The 19,579-nt window shown below is 34.3% G+C and overlaps 1 protein-coding gene and 1 long non-coding RNA gene across 2 annotated transcripts; one reads left to right on the top strand and one right to left on the bottom strand.

The window, feature by feature from the left end:
* Nucleotides 1-566: 566 nt before the first annotated feature.
* Nucleotides 567-7,189, top strand: LOC120349707. The gene is made up of 4 exons (XM_039420235.1): nt 567-686; nt 4,401-4,623; nt 5,399-5,636; nt 7,139-7,189. The coding sequence occupies exons 1-4, from the start codon at nt 650-652 to the stop codon at nt 7,187-7,189; spliced, it is 549 nt and encodes a 182-aa protein (XP_039276169.1). The 5' UTR covers nt 567-649.
* A 960-nt stretch (nt 7,190-8,149) lies between these two features.
* On the bottom strand, nt 8,150-17,731 carry LOC120350016. The gene is made up of 5 exons (XR_005570575.1): nt 17,625-17,731; nt 15,843-16,070; nt 14,287-14,483; nt 11,874-12,095; nt 8,150-9,638 (listed from the first exon to the last, which is right to left on the bottom strand). It is a non-coding gene; the product is annotated as an uncharacterized LOC120350016 (long non-coding RNA).
* Between the last annotated feature and the right edge of the window lie 1,848 nt (nt 17,732-19,579).

The raw sequence follows: 19,579 nt of genomic DNA, 5'->3' as shown, positions 1-19,579 counted from the left end.
CATTAGTTTCCCATATTAAAATTCTAAATTAAAAAAGTTTTGTAATAATTTTATGACCAAAAATAGCTAAGTGCTGACAAATCATAACCTCTTTTGGACTAATTTTTAATCAAAATTTGGGAATCGGATAGTAAGGGATATAAGCCTGTTTTTCAATTTTCAATCATTTCATGATTATGTGGTTGTCATTGTTGAATATCTAATAAAAAATAAATATATGCTTTGAAGTATTGTTTGAACTATAATTGTTATATTGCTGTGTTATTCAAGTATTTTTGTTAAATTGTAATTATTCTATTGATGTCTTGGTTCAATTTTTCATGTTCAGTTATGCAGTAGTATTCTATTATTCTTGATTGTTTGATAATCCACATTTTACAGTAGAGACATAAAGAGTGGATAGTGCTCTCATGAACTGACACTTTACTCAAGTATTTTATTTCTATTGGATCTATTCTACTTTATTGTATTCTAATCTATTGTACAGTTTGTAGGGAAGGAGTTTTACTGTGTCAGGGAAGAAATACAGAACAGAAATACCTAAATAAGGAATATTGAGCCGCTAGTGAGGTTCATATCTCAGGAGCATCAAGATTTTTTGCGGCACAAGCATCTTACCAGTAGTGATCTGTATATCCAGGTTTATAACATGGAGACAGGTTCCAACCTCGACATGGTTAACAACGGTCAGTCACATTCTCATTTACATAGCAAAGAGTTTTGATTTATTTTCATAGGAATATATTTTGATTGAATAAAATGGTACCCTGTTTTTGGATAAAAAGTTGATATTTATCTTGTGGAAGACTGGTAGCCTATATTTCTTTATTTCCTGATATTTCATTTTTCATATACTTTAAAATGGAATAAGTAGTATAATTAGTTGAAGCAAGCAAGTTTAGCAAGCATCCGATCCTGGAAATAGCTGCTAAACATCTGGCATTAAGTGAAATTGGGTTCCTTTGTCAGTTCACTATGATACGGCAAGTCTCTCAAACCCTTGTGGTTGTCTCAAGTATTTCGATTGTAAATATGATTGTATAGCCATCTTTGTATTTGAATGTTAATTTTAATCTGTTGACTGTCCGGATGTAAAGGTGACATCGGGGCTAGAAATGTGACGTGGAGGGGTCCCTCCGACTACATGCAGTTTGTGTGCTGGGTCATTGTCCTTGGTGGTAGCGTCCGAGGCAGTTGAGCCCCGTTAGGGGTTCCTTAGCTAAGGAGACCTCGATCCTTGGATATCTGGCTCAAGCTTTATGTTCATGGCAAGAGACCAGTGGGCTTGTTGGAGGTCGCGGGGATTCCTTGTGAGGTCCTGTGGCCAAAGACCTGCCAGGTGGTATTGCCTTTGACAAGAGTGCTCTGAGTCAATCTCCCTTGGTGAATACAGTCTGAGGCAGTTTGAGCCCCACAAGGGGTTCCCAAGCTGAGGAGACCTAAAGTAGCTGGGTGATGGCTGATTCGCGCTTTTTATGTTCTGACAATGGGCCGCTTGGCTCTCTGGAAGCAGCAGGGGTTCTTTTTATCTTTTATAAAACTGTTTAAAACTGATGATTTTGGACGAGGTAGGGTTTGGGCATAATAAACCTCTAATACCATAGTGTCACTGTTCCCTTTTGATGCCAATTATTTAACACTTAGCGTGCCGGCAATTCTATGAAAGGTCATCCCCAAGCCGCCTGTATTTACGCTGGTCATTCCCAGCGTGTCGGTCGTTTTTGCTACTTTTTGAACATTCATAGTGAAATAACTACTCAACTCACGTCAATGACATTTACCTCTTCTGAAAGTTCCTCTTTTTTCTCTTTCTTATCACACCATTTTACATGTATCAAAGTGTTAGGGTACAACCACACTGAAAGCGGAACGGAGCGGAACGTAGCGTGGCGTTGAGAAGCGTCGTGAACAATATCATGTTAAGTAATGAGCTGCACCACACTGGAAGCGTCTACTCGCGGAGCGGAGCGTGGCGTCAAACTTTGGAACAAGCTGGTTTGTTTTTTGGAGCGTCTACAAGCGAAGCGTCAAAGCGTCAACGTGCGACTGTCCTACTAATGTACTAGTGGTCTACTCTTGTACATAATAATGCACTATTACATTATCCCACCATCTAGTACACTAGTATATTAATTATATATTTTCCCAAATTTGCCGGTAATGTGTATTATTTGATTATTCAAAAGAGAACATTCATCTATTGCAGTTTTAAATCAAAAGTAAGGCTATTCTAATTCATTTCATTCATATTTATATGAAATATGGTTAACTTAGTCTTCAATTTCGCCTAATTTCGCCCACGTAGGATTAAATTGAGGCAGCAATTTAATTCACTGCCTTGACAGACGTGGCATCTAATTCGAAAACATGAAACTGTAATAAATTACATGCGGTCAGTTTTGCACTTTAATGACAACTCCATTCAATTACCACCCAATCGAGATCGTCTCCACATACTAAGGCCAGTTATTGACTAGCTGAATACAAATTTTGTATCAATTCAAATGAGGGCTACATTACCAATAATTGACGAACAAACATCTGCTACTAAAATTAAGCATCATATAATATATTATAATGCTCTACTATAATCCAAACAGACCTCACTACTGGGACTATGTGATCTGTGATGATAGAGGGTTTGCACACAAATTTGAAATTCACTGTGGGAAATCAGAGCCTCCAATCAAAAAAAATTGTTTAAGCCAATTACGCCAAAGAGTAAACAATATAAACAACGCTATAAAAATAAAATACTTGATGCACATTTCACAACAAATTGATAACATTTTCTATTTATTTTTTCAATTTCAAATTGCTAGTTACATTACTTAGTGAAAACGTAATTCTCATTTATTTGATTGAGATTCATATGATGGTTCTGCATTTCGACATGATATCTCAACTGATCTTGTGGGAAGTCTCCTTCTTCACCTAAAATAATCAGTTAATGAATGAAAACTCGAAAGTTTTCTGTAATATTTTATAAACAAATTCATGAGCCCGATCTGGGAACTACTGGCAAAGTTATTGTCAGACTAGCAAAATACATCCCAAGAAGCATATTATCAAACTCTTTACTGTGACAATTATTATTCATTGTAATAAATAGAGACCATTGAATATTATTATTGATAAATAATATGTAAATGGAGATTTCAAAAATGTATAGTTTTCTACATTCTTTGACCCAACTTTCTGATGATTTAGAATAATTCAAACAATTTCACAGTGATCAGTTTATTTTAGTCAATAAAATTGTAATAAATAGAGACCATTGAAGATCTAGAATAATGGCTTTTATTGACTAAAATAAACTGAGATAAAATAACAAACTTTCTGATGATTTAGAATAATTCAAACAACTGATTCATGACATATGATTATCATATCATTCATTCATATCATATCATAATAATTAGCATTTGAGTAAACGCATTCTCTATTTAATTCCATCATTCATATTGAATGAAAAAGACTGAGAAATTGTTAAAAAACCACAGATTTATTGATACTTAGAAAGACCGGTTTCGGTTATTACACCATTGTCAATCTCTGATAAACTAGTATCTAAGTATCAATAAATCTGTGGGTTTTTGACAATTTCTTAGTCTTTTTCATCCAATATGAATAATTACCACCCACAATATCAACTTCTTAACTACACAAAAAAATATTATTATTCAAGTTTGCCATAGTAATCCTACTCCCATACACAAGGAATCTCCATGTTGGGAACATTTCGTTGGCTACATTGAAAAATATGTAAATGGAGATTTCAAAAATGTATAATTTTCTACATTCTTTGACCCAACTGAGATGAAATATACAAAGATTTTTCCCCCAGACCTATTTTATAAATCAGGCTAGAAACGGTTGAGAGAAATCTTTAAACTCTGAAACCATGCTGTATGAACTATCAGATTGCATGAACTACCATTGCATGAGACAATACCAACTTATAGTCAGCTGGTTATTAGACCAATCTCTTCACTCCTTTGGTCCACACATGTGGACCTAACTTCTACGCTTCATAATTCGATATTATTTTTGTCATCCAAAAGTTGTTTCAAACCCAAGATCCTCCCTTGTGGATGTCTTTGCTTCATTCAACAACCGCTAGAGCGCTTTGTTACTCACAGAATCATATGTTCATCGAGTTTAGTTCACTTGGTTATGCGATGGCGTCTGACTCACGTAACGGCAGAGGAAAATATATATATTTTTTTTTATTTATTTATCTTGATTACATGCTCATTAATTTTTTTTCATCTTATAATATATCAACAAATGTATTGAAACATTCACATCTGCTATTTTTGACAGAATAAATCATATTTTCATTCATTTTATCGAAAATGTTTTTTCAAAACATGTTGTTATGTTTTGGTTTGTTTTAGCGATTCTAGATGATGACGAATTATTTAATATTCTGAACTGCAGTGATGCTGAATTGTCAGACGGTGATGATGATATTCTAAATGAATTTATGGATAATTATGGTGATGAAAATGTTGAAGTTACATTTGATGATATGGAAGACAACCCTCAAAATGACATTCCAGTCCCGGTAGTACAACCAAATCTCCAAGAACCCAGGGAAATGAAATGGAAAGATATGAAGTAAGTGTAATAGTCTAAAGTAATCAAACTCAATACATGAATATATTATCTGTCATATAAATTTGCTGCAACTGATTGAATGCTCATTCTATGCAACCTAACTTATGTAGAGCCAACGCCATGAATTTAGAAGGGTTTCTTGCTGGTATCAGCTGATGTAAAGCATCAATAGTCTCTTGATTTCAAAATAATCAGCAAGGTATATCTTGATTACAACTCCAATTGATTATATTACCTGTTTTATTGCATAAGCTGAAGACAAAACCGCCTAATTTTTGTTGTCAGCTATACATTAATCTGCCAATGTTTAAATGTCAATGATGAACTCATAACTTTGATCTTCAAACTCATTTTAATTACAAAAGAGATGGAGATATCCCACAATATTTTGGTATCACCAACACAATAATTGAAATTTTCTAAAATGCTTCAGCAGGAAGCTATCCTAAATGCTTTTCTGTGAAGCCACATTTCATTTGCAATATTGATAGAGGTTATATGAGACTCCAATCATAGGGCTAGAATACAGATACAGACTATCTATTTTTTCATCTATTCATTTTACAATTATCATAATTATGATCACTGGCTGAGCTGGCACTATTTTTCTCCCAAATTTTGATGTGTAGCCTAGTTCAGTCTAGGTCATAATACATCTTTTCCAAGGAAAGAAAACCTGTTGTACTGAAATTTTATGAACATACTTCATACTTCTTTACTTCATTGAATAAGCTCTTTTCTTCATCATATAATAGCCATTGATTTTTTATTCCAGGATGCCTATGAAAGAGATTCCTGTTGATGAAATACTGATGGCAGACTACAAAGATGAGAAAGATTCCAGGGAGGCCTTTTTCGAATACTTCCCACTTGAATTTTGGGAGGATGTGGCACAAAATACGTGCTTGTATTCTGTACAAAAGCGAGACCACCGATCTGTGAACACTGCTGCAGAAGAAATGATTAATTTCGCCGGAATTCATATGATGATGGCGTGCTTACGTTTTCCACAAGTAAAAATGTACTGGCAACAAAGTACAGAAATTTCTGCAATCAAAAACTGTATGACAAGGGATAGATTTTTTGAACTTAGGAACTATGTGCATTTCTTTGACAATGAAAGTGTTCATGACGAAAATGACAGACTGTGGAAGGTCAGGCCAATTGTAGACTCATTTAATAAAAAATGTTTATCTCTTTCACGAAATTCACACCTGTCCATAGATGAGCAGATGATACCGTTTTCAGGGAACTGTTTTTTCAGGCAATACATTCCCTCAAAACCTTGTCCACTTGGGCTTAAAAGTTTCATACTTGCAGCACCTGATGGCTTGGTACTTGATTCATTGACATATACAGGTAAAGGAACAGTTCCCGAAGTTGATATGAAAGATTTAGGATTAGGAGCTTCAGTTGTTAAACATTTGATAATGACTGTTCCCAATAATTTTCAACATTCTGTATATACCGACAGGTTTTTCACTAGCACTAAATCTATTGATTACATGTTCACATGATCACATAGAGTTGGGAAAGTAATTAAAAAAATAAAAGATGACAGGGATTTGGCAAGGGGGAGTTTGATGAACGTGTCCGAGAGGATGAGAAGGTGGCGATTGTAAAATGGAAGGACAAGTCAGTCCTCCTTCTCTCTTCATACTGTGGTAGTGAACCTCTAACAACTTGCAAAAGATGGTCGAAAGAAGAAAAGAGGAAAATAGATGTTCCTCAACCGCAGGTAATTAATTTATATAATTTAAAAATGGGAGGTGTTGACTTGTGCGATCGATACATGGCCTACTATCGAGTCTGTATTAGAACTAGGAAGTGGCCTGTAAGATTTTTCAACCATTTCATTGATCTAGCTGTAGTAAACTGCTGGATCATGTACAAGAGGTGGTGTAATGACAACAAAATTGATAAAAAATCACGTTTACCACTTTTGCAATACAAATTAAATCTGGGAAAAGCTCTCATTCATGTTGTAAAACAGCAACCTATTCAGAAAAGTCGGGGTCTTCCTCGCTCTTTGGATTGTGAAGCTGATGAAGAAAGTCCTTCCAAAAAAAGCAAGGATGGTTGTACCCCACCCAGATTCTCAAATTCGTTTTGATAATGTAGGTCATTTGTGGAAATTCATTCCAGCAAAAAATGCATCAAAGTGTAGGTTCAAGAATTGTCAATCAAAAACGCGCAACTTGTGTACAAAATGTACTATATTTTTGAAACACTTCCAATAATTATTGTTTTTGGAAATACCATTTAAATTAATTATTTGTTGCAAGTGAGGTATTTTGTATTGAATTTTGTGTTGAATTGTGTATTTTTACTGAAACTATTCTTTTGTCAAGTTAATCAGCTGTAATTTAATGGTTAGATAAAATATTTTTACTTGTTTTACAAATTGGAAATTATATTTTTAACTCATGACAAGATTATTCATTCAAATATACCACCTTCACAACTGAAATAGATAAGATTCTCTTCCCTTCAATGTAAATTGCTTGTTGTACAGATGAAAGTGAATAGTATTAGGATGTGCCCCTTGAACGAACTAGAGACCTGAGGTCCACAAGTGAGGATGTTAAAAAAACTTGGTTTAAATTGTGAAAAAAAAAAATTATTTTGACACTACTTACATGTTTCTATGCCTCAATTGGAGTAAAAAAGCAGGTGAATATTTTTTTCCATGTAGCTTTACAATCTCAGGATTGAAGATTGAAATTATAAAAATATTAGCTTGTATTACTTTCCTTGCCCTATTACCATAGGTAAGGAAAGTATTGGTTTCCGAAAAAAATTAAGATTCCCCAATTTCTATACGTTTCAAGGTCCCAGAGAGTGCAAAAAAGTGGTTTATGGGTATTGGTCTGTATGTGTATGTGTGTGTGTTTGTGTATGAGTGTATGTGCGTCTGTGTACACGATATCTTATCTCCCAATTAACCGAATGACTTGAAATTTGGAACTTAAGGTCCTTCCAATATCCGACACGAACAATTTCGATCAAATGCAATTCAAGATGGCGGCTAAAATGGCGAAAATGTTGTCAAAACAGGGTTTTTCGCGTTTTTCTCGAAAACAGCTCCAACGATTTTGATCAAATTCATACCTAAAATAGTCATTGATGAGCTCTATCAACTGCGACAAGTCCCATATCTGTAAAAATTTCAGGAGCTCCGCCGCATCTATGCAAAGTTTGATTTTAGATTCCCAATTAGGCTTCAGATACAATTTTGAGTGGAAAAGATTGAGCATGAAAATCTTTCCAATTAATGTCCAGTAACATTTTCACCGAAAATTGAAAATAAGCTTGAAATTTGAGAAAATGTGATTATTTAATTGCAAACTGTTGATTCTATTAAATGATTCATTCACTATGTAGAGATAGCAGATTTCGTGGGTATCCAGCGTTATTGTCCTGTCACCAGCTGGCTCAGATCTTTGAATAGTAGACCTGAGATGCGCGGGAACACTAGCGTAAGGTGATCAATTTCCATAACGGCAAGGAAAGTTGTGTGAGTGCGCCACACCAGATTTTTTCTCATGCAACAGGGCTCAGGGAGCTCTCACACAGCCCTCTCATAAAGTGAGTCGAGTGCACTAGTCACTTTCACAATAAACTGGGCTACTCACCCTTTGTTGGGGTATTCTTGTATTACTAATAAGTTTACAAAAATTGATGAATAAAAGTGATTTTGGTTAAACAAATAATTGACATTCAACACAACAACACAGTCGAAATCCCAGTAGCAGGGCGGCAATCGAGGGGAGGGTAAGGGAAAGTAGCTCAAACCAATACAGCTTCAAAAATTGTTGAGGAACGGTTCGAAACCTCCCCCCCCCACCCACCGCAAACAAAATATTGAGAATTTGTTTACAAATCATGGAAGCAAGTGACAAAGAACTATTGAAAGCTGTAAAATACATTCAAAAAGATATGTTCTACGTTCGAAAACATATCCATAATTATTTATTATACTGTAAGCCCACAGTAAGCTGTTATTTAATATGTTAGCCCGACTATTCGATTACCGAGAAATCTACGTTGCACAGCACTACCTAAATATTGTTCCTACTCCAAAACTGATGAAACAATGGAATTTGTTTTACATTTGTGCTGCTAAACTGTTCATAATGATAATTGAGCAACTGGTTCAAAATTTATAGAATATTGATTATAATCAATTAATAATGAAAGAAGTAGAACTTACATGAAATAATTTACTACAATGCCGATTAGATGGAAGATGATCGATGATATTATCATCAATGTGAATAAAATATTAAAAATAATGTAGACTACAGCATGATATTGATGTGACAACTAAAATTGATTGACAACATATTATTTTAAATATCGCCAGCTAAGAGTATTTTACACAGCTTTACAGGAAATCCCAAGAACTGAATTTGCAAGTTTACAAAATATATTGAAATACAATAATTACAGAAAAGATTTTTCATGTGAATCTTTTCAATTTTCAGAAATTTGAAATAGGTTATAAGTAAGTAATGATACCAAAATCTAATTTTGGACAAAATTTGAATTATTCTGATAACAATCTTATTTATTAAAGATTTTTCAGTTATAGTATATGAAAGTTTGACCATGAATTCCATAGAAGATACAATATTCCTTTTTTTCTAGTTTGCAGGGCTTTAATGATTGATATGTTCTCAAGAATATAGATAGCCGGTCAAAACTCTTAGCTGACGATATTTTCTGCGAGTTTGTAGAATCCAAATGTTCGATCATCCTATTTTGGTACAACAAGCCATCAAGTTTATGGAATGGCCAGTTTAATTGTATGGCATTTTATAGCCATTTTATATACATTTACTCTTTTATCCAACCTGTATTCCAGACTCGCCGTATTTTTATTCTGCCTGAGGTTGGTTTCCCCCAGATGAGTTGAACTGCTTGTGAAGATGCTGTATGATCAACTGATGCTGATATTGATGGAGTCACATATTTGAGCCCACTCTCCACACGATGACTGACGTAACGAGATTCTACAACATAGAAAGATCATCATTAATATCGTAGCATTATTGTATCGTACTAGTAAAATAAAAAGATCAACATTAATATCGTAGCATTATTAAATCTTACAGAAAATATTTTGGCTAGTATTTCAAGTCTACTATCGTTATTTTGAACCTTCTCATGAAAGAAATTACAAGTAGGCCTAGATGAAATTCAAAACATGAATATGAAAAAAAATCACAAAGTGAAAAAATTGTTATTTGAATGACACATCTATAATCAATCTATAATATAATAAAGGAAAGAATCGGCTCATGTACGGGATAGGGGATACACGAATGACGCATTGTCACTAAATTAATAAACTGATTAACTTGCAATTTTACACGAAAATACTGAATTTACTGAGGATGGACATAGGCTTAATTTCATTGCTATTCATCAATTGATACTAATTTAATAATCTAAACAAAATCATTCAATCTGTGATTCAGAGTTCACATAAATATAAAATGCTCTACCAGACAGAGGTGTCTCTATGTGATTCCATAGCTTAGTTGGTAGCACTCACGACTCTTGAATGAACGGTTGCGAGTTCGAAACCAATCAAACTCTTTTTTTCTAGGAAGTTTCAACTCTGATGAGGATTATTCACGTGATTTTGACAAAATAATAAACAATTATGCAACTTTTTCATGTTTCCTGGACTTGAGGAGATTGCATTTTACAACAAAAAAATTTCCCCAGTGCAAAGCTCGGGTTACCTGCCGGTCAAGAATAGAATCATCAATTAAAATAATTTGGTGATATTGCTAATGTGAGATTTGAACGTTCATTAGCCTATGTTCATCAAACATAAGATAAATCATAACGCAACATGGAATTCAAACCCAAAAATCCAATCCAAAATGAGTAAGAAATCTCTCCACTATTGAGAGAAATTTGAAGAGTAAAATGAGGAAAAATTGAAGGAATTTGTTTACACAAAATAAATAGTATATCTATCTGTTTTAGCAGTGTGAATTGGTTTGTTTTTTTCAGATTGATTCCTACATTGATGCAGGTTTGATGTGAGATTTGAACGTTCATTAGCCTATGTTCATCAAACATAAGATAAATCATAACGCAACATGGAATTCAAACCCAAAAATCCAATCCAAAATGAGTAAGAAATCTCTCCACTATTGAGAGAAATTTGAAGAGTAAAATGAGGAAAAATTGAAGGAATTTGTTTACACAAAATAAATAGTATATCTATCTGTTTTAGCAGTGTGAATTGGTTGTTTTTTTCAGATTGATTCCTACATTGATGCAGGTTTGATGTGAGATTTGAACGTTCATTAGCCTATGTTCATCAACATAAGATAAATCATAACGCAACATGGAATTCAAACCCAAAATCCAATCCAAAATGAGTAAGAAATCTCTCCACTATTGAGAGAAATTGAAGAGTAAAATGAGGAAAAATTGAAGGAATTTGTTTACACAAAATAAATAGTATATCTATCTGTTTTAGCAGTGTGAATTGGTTTGTTTTTTTCAGATTGATTCCTACATTGATGCAGGTTTGATGTGAGATTTGAACGTTCATTAGCCTATGTTCATCAAACATAAGATAAATCATAACGCAACATGGAATTCAAACCCAAAAATCCAATCCAAAATGAGTAAGAAATCTCTCCACTATTGAGAGAAATTTGAAGAGTAAAATGAGGAAAAATTGAAGGAATTTGTTTACACAAAATAAATAGTATATCTATCTGTTTTAGCAGTGTGAATTGGTTGTTTTTTTCAGATTGATTCTACATTGATGCAGGTTTGATGTGAGATTTGAACGTTCATTAGCCTATGTTCATCAAACATAAGATAAATCATAACGCAACATGGAATTCAAACCCAAAAATCCAATCCAAAATGAGTAAGAAATCTCTCCACTATTGAGAGAAATTTGAAGAGTAAAATGAGGAAAAATTGAAGGAATTTGTTTACACAAAATAAATAGTATATCTATCTGTTTTAGCAGTGTGAATTGGTTTGTTTTTCTTTTCAGATTGATTCCTACATTGATGCAGGTTTGATGTCTAGTGAGATCGGACTCCCCAAGGAGTATTTCTTGTATTGCCAAGGTTACATGAGTGGATTATGAAGGTTACAAAGTTACGCTGCATGACAAATGTGACCTGGACCCTGAATTTAGTAGGAGTGATAATGAAGTCGAGAAGATTTAAATCAGCCTACTACTATAAATAATACTAACTAACCAATGAATGAATAATTCTGTTTGGTAGTGGATACGGTGACCTCACATCAAACTTGGCCTGCCTGTTGACATTCTTCTCTAGAAATCTTGAAGCTTGAGAGAGTAACGTTCCTGGATTTTTCTGCAGCGACTCTATACCAGGGATATTCCCCCAGGAATATCCCTCTCAATTCATGGGAGTGAAGAATCGTCTTGGGTCAACACAGGTTGCACATCCATATCCCTGGAATAAAAAATGAATTATTTTATGCGTTCGAGAAGTAACACAATTTCCTTGAAATTAAGTGACGACTATCATGAAATTTCGGAATAGCCTGCCTGCATTACATTACAAGACTCCGTAGAGCCTAAATGCGATGGTTTGTCACACAAACGATGGTTTGTTTTACAAAACTAATGACTGCTTGATCAAGCATAAGTGTATAAGCTTTTCATTTGCTCATCTATTAAATAATATCATTATTATGAGTTTTACCCATTGTTAGGCATGGATTACAGTCGTGTGTTACAGTCGAGGCAAATCCAGGAACTCACTCGCAATATTATTATTTGATCAAATACGTCTTAGTTAATCAAACTGTAAAGTATATAAAAAATCAAAAACATATTGACCAATGCAAGATTAATAATTCAAATAAATAAGTACCAGGAAATAAGATTCTTTAGTTGAATTCTATATACGGTTCAATACTCAATTTCTCTACAGACTTCTGCTACCACTGAATTACATTTTTTCGCCATGATAACTTTGAAAAATTATGAACAAGCAAACAGGAAACAGAGTTTAGACATACAAAATCAAATCGCAATGAAAACAACTATAGAGATTCTTCTATAATTATAGGTATATAGATTAAACTACCTATATTATATGATGATAGATTATTTATTTCATTTATTCTTATGCGTAAACAAGCCAAAAGTTATCCCTAATCTACACCTGTAAAGCCTTACTGGCAGGCCTCATCATGATCATCAGAATGTACAGCTGTAAGACCTTCATGGGATTCCTTCGTCCGTACGTGTCAGATGATGCTCAAATTAAAATAAAAATCCACTGTTTTAGCAGCTTTGTCATTTTATACAAAGAGGTCTTATCGAGTGCATGCTGGTGCAAGCCAGCATTTTAGGAGGTGATCATCTGACTGGATATCGCAGTCGCAGTACAGGTCCTCAATCTGCCAGAATTGGGATAATATAATGTCTACAATAAAATATTTCTCCTCCCATATTTTGGCTTCTACTCAAAACTTGACGACGTAATAGCTTCGACTCAGGGGTGGCTTTGCTTTATTTTTCGAAGCTTCATTGTAATAAGATGTTGATTATGTTTTGATTATATTGTCTTTGATTGGAGAAATGTCATTTACATATTTAGTTAATCGCTACAATTTACTATTTATATAATCACTAGGCAATATATTTATTTCAGAAACATGTTCTTCATGTACTTTTTTCTGAATTTGAATTTGAAGATTGAAGGGATAGGGAGCCGCCAATCATCAGAGCAATTATTGCGATGAGAGTATTCAGGCTCCTGATATATTCTAGCTGATTATGATGACTCAGGCCACTGAAATGCTTCTTTGCCATAGATTAAGACTTAATAGATTAGGCTCTTATAGATATCAAGATTCCACAGCATGGATTAAGGCTGTGCAAAGGCTAAAAATGAACTTTCTACTGGTGATATTTTTCAAAGTTTTTCGATTTGTATATCATCAAGCTATCAAAATGAAAAAGTTATGAAAACATTTTTTTCCGATCATTACTTTATGAGATATGAGCGCCTATAGTTAAAATTTTTGGAACAGAACATTTCAAATTTGGTAGGAGATAAATTCAAGAGATTTAGAGGATAAATTCTTCATGGTATTGTTGATTGAATAAAACAGTTTTTTGAAAATATCAATTTCGAGAAAATTATTCAATTTACCATTTCCAGTAAATTGAATAACTTTCACAAATACTGATATTTTTAGTACAAACTTTTTTTATTCAACAATAGTAGGCTACGTACGTAAAAAATTTGTAACCTCTAAATCTCATGGATTTATCTCTTACCGAATTTGAAATGTTTTGTCCCAAAAATTTAAACTTTAGGCTCTCATATCTCAAAAAGTAATGATCGGAGAAAAATGTTTTCCTAAGAATTTTTTTTTTCATTTTGATAGCTTGATGATATACAAATCGAAAATCTTTGAAAAATATCACCAGTAGAAAGTTTATTTTCAGCCTTTGCACAGCCTGAACACTACTGAGTTCATTGAATGGTGAGCTGTCCATTGCCACATCAATTGGTAAACTACAATGCATTGGAGCTGAGTATTCAGGCTTCCAACATCTCCGAGCTGATTATGATGACTCAAACCACTAAGTTAATTGCCTATTACTAGTTATTAACTGCTTATTACCAGATCATTGGTGAGATGCATTGGAGCAGTGAGTATTTAGGCTTCTGACATCTCCGATCTGATTATGTTGGCTCAAGCCACCGACATGCGTTTTTGCCACTCATACTGCGTGGTCATCACTCCATCTCAGAATAATGATAGGCTTCGCTCGTGATTCCTATGACCTAAACGTGAAAGTTTTTTTAATGCGACAAACCCTGAAAAAATATTCGAGGTTTGAATCATGGAGAAAATGTACAAGTTTAATTATTCTTTTCTATTACTTGTCTATGTTTGAGAATACAGTGGACACATCATTCATTTATTCTTTACTCAATTTGAAGATTAAAATATGAGAGAATCATAGCTTCATCTTTTATTTTAAACAAAAATTGACTTGTACTATTTGGAGAAACAAAAAATCTAGTATCACAGCTAGATTATATGATCTTTGCCCTTCTAGAATGAATATGTTTGAATTTAAATGGAGGTCTATATGTAAACATAGTTGTGTCCAAACCGTTATAATTTATTTTAATCACATTTTTACATTTATTTTAAACATTTACCGTACAGTCTAAACAAGCGATAGTGTAGAAAAACTCACTAGCAAGACTGTATAGTATAAGAAATAACACCAACTTTGGGGTACGCTTCTTCCTAAACATTCAACATAGTAACGACGCGACACTTGGTTCAGATAAATTACGCAGCTGCCAAAGTGGCCCTGCCTCCAGAACCTATTACAGGAAGGTGTTGTAGGGAAAACGGCAATATGTCACGTAGTTCTGCGGAATCACAGTTTTTGATGACAGAGTGACGTCACCACGACGAATGCTTAGAATCTATAGTGAGGTCCACGTTATAATGGCAGTGTTTGATTAGCAATGGAATTGCTATCCTTGTCTATCATTCAACAAAGCGGATAGCGCTCTCTTTCTCGCTTTGCTCTGTTGCCAGATCGTCTTTGAATTATGTAGAATTATTAATGAACAAAATATTTCATATTAATTATGAAAATTCATTATGAAATTATTGAAAAATTTAATTATTTTAAACGGGAATGAACAATTAATATTACATCAGTATACCTGTATCAGCTACCGTCTACGCATTGAAAAGACAGAGGATCGGCAACGTTGTTCTGCTATCTTTCTCCACTGCCATTATAACGTGGACCTCATTATAGAGTAAAACATCTAATAGCCAAACTCAGTGTGAATCATAAGGTCCTATTTTTTTGGAAATTTATCTTCAAAAAGCAGAGTGATTCATTCATGTTATTGATATTTAAAGAACACGGTTGCGCTTGGTTGTTCTGCCTTCTACTGCGAAACAAAATTCGTCATCGTTCAATCAAGCTTAGCGTACTCAGATAGAAGAATCCGTTTGGTCTGGCAACACCTCTCAAAATTTTGAGATTTCTTATTGATCACTGAATTATAAACGCACATTCTTCAACTTCACAAGATGATTCAACACTAATCATGAAATTATTAATATTGAAGAGAGTGCAGAGATAATATAAGATGATTGATTAGAAGAAAAATAAGTTATTCTCTTGATATTTCACTTACCTCATCACCATTTTTATTCATAACATCTAGCCAGTAACAGAAAATTGTACTAAATTGAAGATTCATATTTTTGCAAATCGAATCATCTACTCCTCTTTTTCCAAAAAGAACTTCTCCAAATCTGATAGTATTTTTCTTCCAGTAATAAGTCTATTTCCATCTCAAAATTAGGGACAACCTCATTATAACTTATCGTATATATCATCCCTTCCATCCAGCTCATTTTCTCTGAAAAATGAAAATATCCATATTAATGGGAAATAAGAGGCTCTAAGTTAGATTTAATAAAAATTAAGAAGTTTTATAATTGGAATGGAGCTTCAATAAAGAGTAAAACAGCACATCTTGAAATATAGTTTTGCTAAGCACAGAATTGATCCATCAATCTCCTCTGTATATTGCAAATATTCCTCTATTCTTAGACATTTCTATTCTTGTTCGTGCATTGGTTCATGCTTTTTTGTGGTGTCCTTTTTTCACATTTCAACGGAACCGTACAGACACAAATTTTACAAAACAAATCAAATTGCTTTGAAAAAGGTACAAATTGAGTTTAGAAAGCAAAAGTGCTTGGATCGACTGACTTGGTGATACTATGGATTTTAAGATATGAATTTATAAATACCTAGGCTAATAATGACGATCCACCAAAAATCAAATCACATTGATAAGGAAGGATAAACTACTAGCTAGTTCTTAATATGGTTGAGTTTTAGAAAACGTTTTGTATTGCTGTTGATAAATGGCTCAAGTCTGAAGCTTTCTATTCTGTTAATGAGTACCTAACTAGAATAGTTTAATGTGTATGTGTAAATATGATCGTTTGTATAGTGTACCTTGTGATATTTTACCTATTATTGACGAAGCCTATTGCTTACATTTTGTAATGTTGTTTTATGGCCAATAAAATTATTGGTTCTTGGATGGACACGTTAAACCATCCTGGATGCTTAAAGACGCCCTAAAATTAATCAGGAGTGACCTGAAAACTCTGATACCAGAGCCAGAGAAGTTACACAACATTATTAACAGGAGCAAAATAGAAATATAAGGATTCAAGAACAATATTAGGCTAGGTACTCATCAATTGGGCCTAAGAAGTAAAGTAACTTAGAGAATCGATTTAGGCAATGTTCATTTTAACGGAGGATTTGTATTGAAAATGCTAATTTTTAATAGAATTCCTGTTTCTTCAGACTGCACGGTACAAGAGTTGCAAAAATGTTATCACACATTGGTTTATTGATGAGTTATTACAGTGTGAGTTAAATAACAACCTAAGTACTGTAACCTATTCTCAACGCCGCCTGCTTTTGTCAATGAAGTATAAGCTTCCATAGAATTATTGACTATTTTAATCGAGTTATTGAATATAATTATGTTGTTTATGTTTATGACGCGATCGCTATCCAGGAATGCCAGGGTATTAAGCAAGAAAATATAAACATCCAAAAAATGTTTAGAAACCTGAAGTATGTAAGTTAAGTTAGAATAGACTAGCCTATATCATAAATAAGCTACCAATTATTAACATAATTTACAATCAACGATACTGCACTTTAGATAGAGAATGAACTTTTGTAGACCATCCTCACTAGCTCTACACGTGTTTTGTAGACTATGATACTTTATAGTAAAAATAATTGTTTTTCAAAAGTTGTTCAGCTCTTTCTAGGTAATACATGAAACATGTTAGTAATTATAATAATTTTTGAATGGATTTAAAACAATATTTTCTAAGAAAAGCACTACTAAAATACTGATTTTCAATAGGTAACTTACCATTGTTAATGCTAGTGCAAATGTACAAGCCTCAACCTCAATCACTTTAAAGTTAAAATGAAACGCGTAAGTATGATTAAACTTGAAAAGCAAATCACTTATTTACTTTGCACGATGAATCATGAATCCAATCCACATTCCACACGCAACACCAACAGCAAGCGAGAAGAGAAGCAGCAGCGGCAACGGCGGCAACGGTTCCTCAATTTCAATTTTTTCCAGTGTATGAACATAACCTAAAAGATTTTGTTCAATTGGACAAGTGGAAGGAAACGTTGGTGAAGTTGAAGTTAAGCTTTCAAATAGAAATATTTTCATAATTCCAGTTTATCAGAATAAATAGAATCAATTTGAAATACCTGCACATTTGAGATATTGCACTTACTATATAAAAGATAAACAGAGTCTTTTTTAGAGCAGCAAGTCTAGACTTAACAAAATTTCTCCGTTGTGACGTTTGATGGTTAATAAATATCTTTGAAAACTTAAATGCAGAGCTACAGGTGAGCATTTTGTCAACCTTGACTTACCTTCTCTTCACCAATACCAGCAATGCCGGATGGGTTGCGTCAAGAGTTTAAAATATATAACTTTTCACATTTTTTACTATCGAGATGGCAGTACACGTCAGACAAGGCCTACCAAGTCAATAAGAAAAAATTCCTGAATGGAATAAAACGGATTTCTCCTAAGCCAACACTTGAGTCTCAGGTTGAATGCTGGTCATCTTCAAATCCCCCGGCAGCCTATTGAAGATCCCAAGGCCATGCAGGAAATGCATCACGGGTCTTTGACAAGCGACAGCATGGCACATCTATGAGACCTCGACTTCTAGTGTCGTGACCATCGATGGAAGTCACTCCTTTTGTTGAACTTTTCAATATTTGCTCGCACATACACATCACACAAGTAAATGTAATGACTGTAGATGGTCATTACACCTGTGGATTGGAAGAGAGGTCGACAGTGATCCAGAAATCCACTAAAGGTTATAATGCGGATGGCCCTCTTTTGCAGCTTGAAGACATCTTCACATGCAGAAGCATGACCCCACAGCAGCAGTCCATAGCTCAGGATGCTATGAAAAAGCGCAGGTACACTACCAGGAAGTAGGGCCTGCTCACCAACTGCGTCAACTTCCTAAGCAAATAGGTGACTCGTGACAACCTCTTACAGATGCCCTCAATATGGCACTCCCAGGTGAGCCGTGGATTGATGGTGAATCCAAGGAGAGACACACTGTGAGCACTGATGGCCTGACTGCGACTCAGTGTACAGACCAATCTTTGTGTCTTTTCCACATTCAGTAGCAATTTATTTGCTTCCAACCACCCTCCAGCAGCATCAAACAGCAAATCAGCCTCCCGCTGTACCTGTGATTTGGGCTGGAAGAAATCAATGTGGTATTATCAGCAAACTTCAGTGCCCTACCCTCAAGATCAAGGTCATTGATTGCAATCAATAATAATACAGGTCCTAGAACCTAGCCCTGAGGGACACCATGATTTATAGACAGAGCCCTTGAATTTGCACCTCCAATGGTCCTCCAACCGGAGGAAGCATACACTTCACATGATAATAATTCCATGTCAGGCGCAGATACAGAGATGGGCGATTACCCCACCTCCCACTTTTCAAAGTGGTGTTTGAAAAAAATGTTGAGGGTGCAGTAATATAGGTGAAATGTATGAACAAATCCAAAAATTATATTAAATAATAATATTGTGTGACCTGGCTGGCTCAGGTCTGGTGTTCGAGTTTTCAGGTCACAACTGATTAATTTCAGGACCTCTGACATTACCGAATGACTGCTTTTTATGCAGCCGGGACCGACGTGTCCATCCGAAACACGCGAGTGGTCCGAGAAAAACATATTAAATCATATCAATAATTAAAAATAAAGCTCTCAAATGCTGATTTGAATATAAAACTTTAATATTTTTTGGAAAACCACC

The sequence above is a fragment of the Nilaparvata lugens genome, chromosome 2 (assembly GCF_014356525.2).
Source record: "Nilaparvata lugens isolate BPH chromosome 2, ASM1435652v1, whole genome shotgun sequence".
Lineage (NCBI taxonomy): Eukaryota > Metazoa > Arthropoda > Insecta > Hemiptera > Delphacidae > Nilaparvata > Nilaparvata lugens.
This window is presented reverse-complemented; position numbering and strand designations above follow the sequence as displayed.

Coding starts and splice junctions, on each gene's coding strand:
- LOC120349707 (XM_039420235.1), top strand. CDS start 650: ATGGAGACAGGTTCCAACCTCGACATGGTTAACAACG. Junction 687..4,400: donor CCTCGACATGGTTAACAACG/GTCAGTCACATT, acceptor GGTTTGTTTTAG/CGATTCTAGATGATGACGAA. Junction 4,624..5,398: donor ATGAAATGGAAAGATATGAA/GTAAGTGTAATA, acceptor TTTTTATTCCAG/GATGCCTATGAAAGAGATTC.